The 5,000-nt window shown below is 43.5% G+C and overlaps 1 protein-coding gene across 2 annotated transcripts in view; it reads right to left on the bottom strand.

The window, feature by feature from the left end:
- The window catches only part of eif2b3 (eukaryotic translation initiation factor 2B, subunit 3 gamma), a 69,746-nt gene that overhangs the window by 21,615 nt on the left and 43,131 nt on the right, over positions 1 to 5,000 (bottom strand). For both annotated transcript variants that reach the window (XM_080439489.1, XM_080439490.1), the window contains exon 6: positions 2,974 to 3,063. In XM_080439489.1, coding sequence (XP_080295615.1) covers positions 2,974 to 3,063 — 90 coding nt within the window. The remainder of the gene's footprint in view (positions 1 to 2,973; positions 3,064 to 5,000) is intronic.

Raw genomic sequence — 5,000 nt, 5'->3', positions numbered from 1 at the left:
AGCATCACAAAACCTTTTATACTTTGGCTATTCAAAAATAGCAGATATACAAGCGCTATGCAATTTTTGAAAACTTGCGCAAAAACATTTGTAACTCAATTCTTTGCTTCTGGGGGTCCCTGGAATAAAATATTTTGTGGTCCGCCACCACAGACATATCATTTTGGGGGTCCTTGACATGAAACAGTTTGAGAACCACTGTCCTACGGGACGAGCCGTCTAGAAGAGTGTCTGTCTGTCTGTCTGTGGGTCTGTCGTCTGTGTGACTGCGGCTAATCTTGCAAATCACTGGACCCATTAGCACCACATTTGTTGTAGCCAGTAGGCCAAGGAAGTGAATCTCACATAATACAAAATAATCGTTGTTGTCGGGCAGAAACCTCTTATCTTTATATGTGAACTTTTAGTGTTTTTTTCGTATATATTAACGCCCTATTTGATTCATACTACAGCGTCACACAAAAGCATCAAAAGTAGCAGATCTGCAAGCTTGAAACGCAGCACGATGCGTTTTGAGCTATTTCTGTTTTTTTTTTAACATTTAATTTTTAGGCTTAGTTTTAGCGTTACCTGTCAATACAGACAGGGTTGTATTTGCTGATGGGGGGGAATATGTTCTGGGGTATATGTTCCTATTCTGGTCAGACTACATTAAATACATGCATTTGATATTTATGTTTGATTATATCGCAGTTTAACAATGTAATACAAACATGTCTGTTAACCACATTGACCCCTGGCATCCCTATTTTGGGCAAATAAGTCAAGATTTGTCAAACTTTGTCAAACTGCATATCCATTTTTATTTTCATTTCATAGCAAAAAAAATTGCTGATCTACAAGCTCACAAGCCGTGTTGTGAGCGTGAAGTGCTTGAAGAAGTATAGAGCTTAAGTGGTTAACCACTTAAACCCTTGAGACTTGGTAAACTGGACCTGAGTTGGCTCTATACTTGGACCACTTTTTTTCTGTCTTCAGTGAATCTCTTCACCAAAAATAGCCGATCTGTTGTAAGGTTGTAGATCGGCATTTTTTTTGCTAATGTTATTTTGTGAAAATAGGCGTCTATCTTGCGTTATGCCTAAACTTTCTTTTGGCATTTTTTACTATTTTGAAAAACATTTTAACCCATTAAGGCCTGGAACGCATCTGTTTCACTTTAGATTTCTTTGGCTATTCAAAAATAGCAGATATACAAGCTCATAGCGCGGCACCGAGTGCCGCGCTATGAGCTTGTAGATCTGCTATTTTTGAAAAATCTTGAAAACATTTTTTTGAATCACCTCAGGTCTTAACACATCCACCGCCAGAGGTTAATCTCATAATGTACTCACCAGTGCCAAGGTGTTTTTGTTGTTTTTTTGTTTTTTTCATGTCGCCATAGATCTTGTTAAAATCCTTAAGATTGAGCCGTGAACGGTCTGTTTACATCCGCGAGATCTCCCTGTATCTCCCAGTGAAGATCGCGTGTCAAACGGGGCATCCATGTTTGAGTTAGAGCGGATTACGTTAAACAGTGAAATGCGAGGAGAAAAAACTACAGGAAGAGAATTGAGTTTCAGTTTCGTCTGTAGAATGGGAGCGGGCGTGATCGTCGAAACCGGATCCCAAATAATTCTATTTCCTGTCATCAAACCGGAAACGGAAGTGGATCAAAAAAAATCCGAAAGTGCACCCGGACCGCGCATGCGCGAAAAGACCGCAGCCCGTAGGACTACGGGCTCGGCGCTTAACCGTTGGATTTAACGGCCCGTAGAACTACGGGCCCGGCGGTAAAGGTGTTAATGGGTTAAAGTATTTCAAATAGTATTTCAAAATAATATGTTTTTCATAATTGTAAAAAAAATGCCTTAAAGACTTAGGCATAAGGGCTAAGGCGGCGTGCAAGATAGGGCCCCTTGTGTAGTGATGGAGGGCCTAAACAGTGATCAGCATGGATGTTTATATAATAGGCTGGCTAGTTCCTGAGGTTGTCCCCCTGTCAGCGTCTGTCTGAAGGGGCTAAAGGCCTTACAGCCTGCCTGGTGACACATAGTAAAACAAATTAACACCTCGCTACAATACCCTGCTAAAATGACCCTTCAAAGCCTTGTGCAGCTCACAGACTCGTCAATGAATGTGTGTTAATTTTCAAGTGTGTGTGTGTGTGTGTGCGCGCAGTTTTTTGGTTTCATCCATTAACACCGGGAACACATCTGTGTCATTTTTGCTGCGCTATGAGCTTGTAGATCTGCTATTTATTTTTTAAATCGTGCAAAATGTGTGCAAATCTTTGAATAGGCCTATATACAGTATATATGTTTTAAAGCGAACATTTTTAACTCCGATCTGTGCTTCTGGGGGTCCCTGGAACAACATATTTTGAGATGGGGGTCCGCGGCCAAATACATGTCATTTTGGGTGGTCCTTGGTACAAGGAAAAGTTGGGAGCACCATTGATATAGGAACATACGGTTAGGATTTTGAAAACATTATTCGATATGTATTTGGCCGCGGACCCCCCCCCCCCCCATCTCAAAATATGTTGTTCCAAGGACCCCCCAGAAGCAAAGATTCGAGTTACAAATATTCGCTTTAAAAAATATATATATATTCAACGATTTGCACACATTTTCACGAAAAAAAAAAAGCAGATCTACAAGCTCATAGCGCAGCACTCGGTGCTGCGCTATGAGCTTGTAGATCTGCTATTTTTGAATAGCCAAAGAAATCTAAAATGACACAGATGCGTTCCCAGATTGAATAGGTAAATTTTCAATTGTGTGTGTGTGTGTGTGTGTGTGTGTGTGTGTGTGCGTGCGTGCGTGCGTGCGTGCGTGCGTGCGTGCGTGCGTGCGTGCGTGCGTGCGTGCGTGCGTGCGTGCGTGCGTGCGTGCGTGCGTGCGTGCGTGCGTGCGTGCGTGCGTGCGTGCGTGCGTGCGTTGTTGCGCAGTCTTTTGGTTTATGTAATAAGAACACATAGGGGTAACTCACTTGTTCTCTGTGAGGAAGTCCACCACTGACTTGCGCAGGCAGTAGAGGTGAGCGTCCACTAGACCTGTTTTGATGTGATATCTTGGATGTCTGGTGAGAGAGAGAGAGAGAACCAGCGAGAGAGAATGAGTAACAACAGTCTACAGTACATAAGACAGATCATTCATTCATTCAACCATTTAATAATAATAATATACAGTAATATATTGTTGCAGAAACCTCTTATCTCCATATTTTAACTGAAAAGCAACAGTTTTGGACATATGAGGTTTCCATCAATAAGACAGATAATTGATTCAACCATTTCATAATAATAATAATATACAGCAATATATATATATATATATATTTGATACTGAGGGGGAAATTCAGCGTGTCTTGCTCAGGGACACCTCCACACATTGCCGGGGATCGAACCTGGAACCTTCTGTTTCCCAGGCAGCCTCTCTACCCATTCAGCTACGGCCACCCCCAAACATTCACTTTTTTTTCATTTCATAATTTGCACATAATAAGAATAATAAGAATAATAGCAGCGAATTCCCGGTTCAATTCCCAGCCGGACCTTTGCTGCATGTCACTCCCCGACTCTCTCTCCCCGTTTACTCTCTCTACACTGTACAGAGTATCTATAAAGGAAGGAAAGGCCACCATAAAAAGCCCCACTAGGGGACCTACTACTGGCCAATGAGGACAAAGTGGATGGGGCTAAGTGACACCAATGGGACCGTCACTTTGTGCCGCAATGCAAGCTTGTACATCTGCTATTTTTGAAAATGTTTTCAAAAATGTTGAATGAAGATTTTGGGCCTTTTTTTTTTTACACAAATCTTCTCATCTGGGGGTCCCTGGCACCAAACATTTTTAGGTGGGGTGTCCGCGGCCAAATACATATCAATTTGGGGGTCCTTGACATGTACAAGTTCTAGAACACTGGTCTAGACAGGTCATCTTCAAGATACCTTGTTTGAGGATTAAAGTGGACAGACAGATGGATAGACGGATAGACGGATGGGGACGGACGGACACAGTGATCCTAAAACGAAACAAAAACCCTCCGCTGGAGTGCTAACTCACCACTTACTAACCAAAAGTGCAGCCAATAGAATACTAAAAGCTAAACAAAAAACACAAAAAAGGAAGATCAGCATGTTTGTATCAAAGCCAGAGGCAACCAGATTCATTAGTGTGGTTGCCTTCATACTGCTACTTCTGGGGAACATTTGTTTTTTTTTGCCCGTTTCGCTACAAAGGGCAATTACGACGAAAAAGCTTCACAAAAGACAATTATTTTCATCACACACAGTTTCACGGTTTGCTTCTCATTTCCACCCACTCGAGGGTGGACTGCTCCTCCTCAAGACCATGTCATAAAAGGCAAGAGACGGCTCAGGGCCCACATAAAAGTCACAGAGCGGTGACATCTGTCTTCTGTCCTCTGGCGACATGGTACATGGTACATGTCACACACCCCCCCCCCCCCCCACCCCACCACCCCCTAGAACTACTGCCTCCACCATCTCTAACACGGACACAGGACAAATGCACGCACATTCAAGCATGTGCGCGTGTGTGTGTGTGTGTGTGTGTGTGTGTGTGTGTGTGTGTGTGTGTGTGTGTGTGTGTGTGTGTGTGTGTGTGTGTGTGTGTGTACGCCGGACACGCAGAGCAGAGCTCTAACAACCTGTGGTGTGTTAAAAAAAGTGACATTTATGAAGCGAGAGCCAACGCAAACCATCTCATCTTTTTTAGGCTGCAATAAACAAACACCCCCCGTTCCCCCTCCCCCCGCCATCTTTCTTCTTTCAAGCCCGATTTGTACTTTGGCGCACGGCAGTGTTGCGCGCCGGAAATCGCAGATCTACAAGCGGCTATTTTAGCCGTAGATGGGCGGATTATGGAGTCTACTGTACATCATCAAAACTCTCACGCCCACACATTTCTTTGTGTCTCCACCTCTTCTCCCTCCGTTTTCAATGCGGTCCGTCCCTTTGCTTACCCCCCCCCCGTTCCTCTCCTCTCTCTCT

The sequence above is a fragment of the Gymnoscopelus braueri genome, assembly GCF_963280865.1.
Source record: "Gymnoscopelus braueri genome assembly, chromosome: 10".
Lineage (NCBI taxonomy): Eukaryota > Metazoa > Chordata > Actinopteri > Myctophiformes > Myctophidae > Gymnoscopelus > Gymnoscopelus braueri.
Note: the sequence above shows the minus strand (reverse complement) of the source record. Positions and strands in the feature narration are given on the sequence as shown.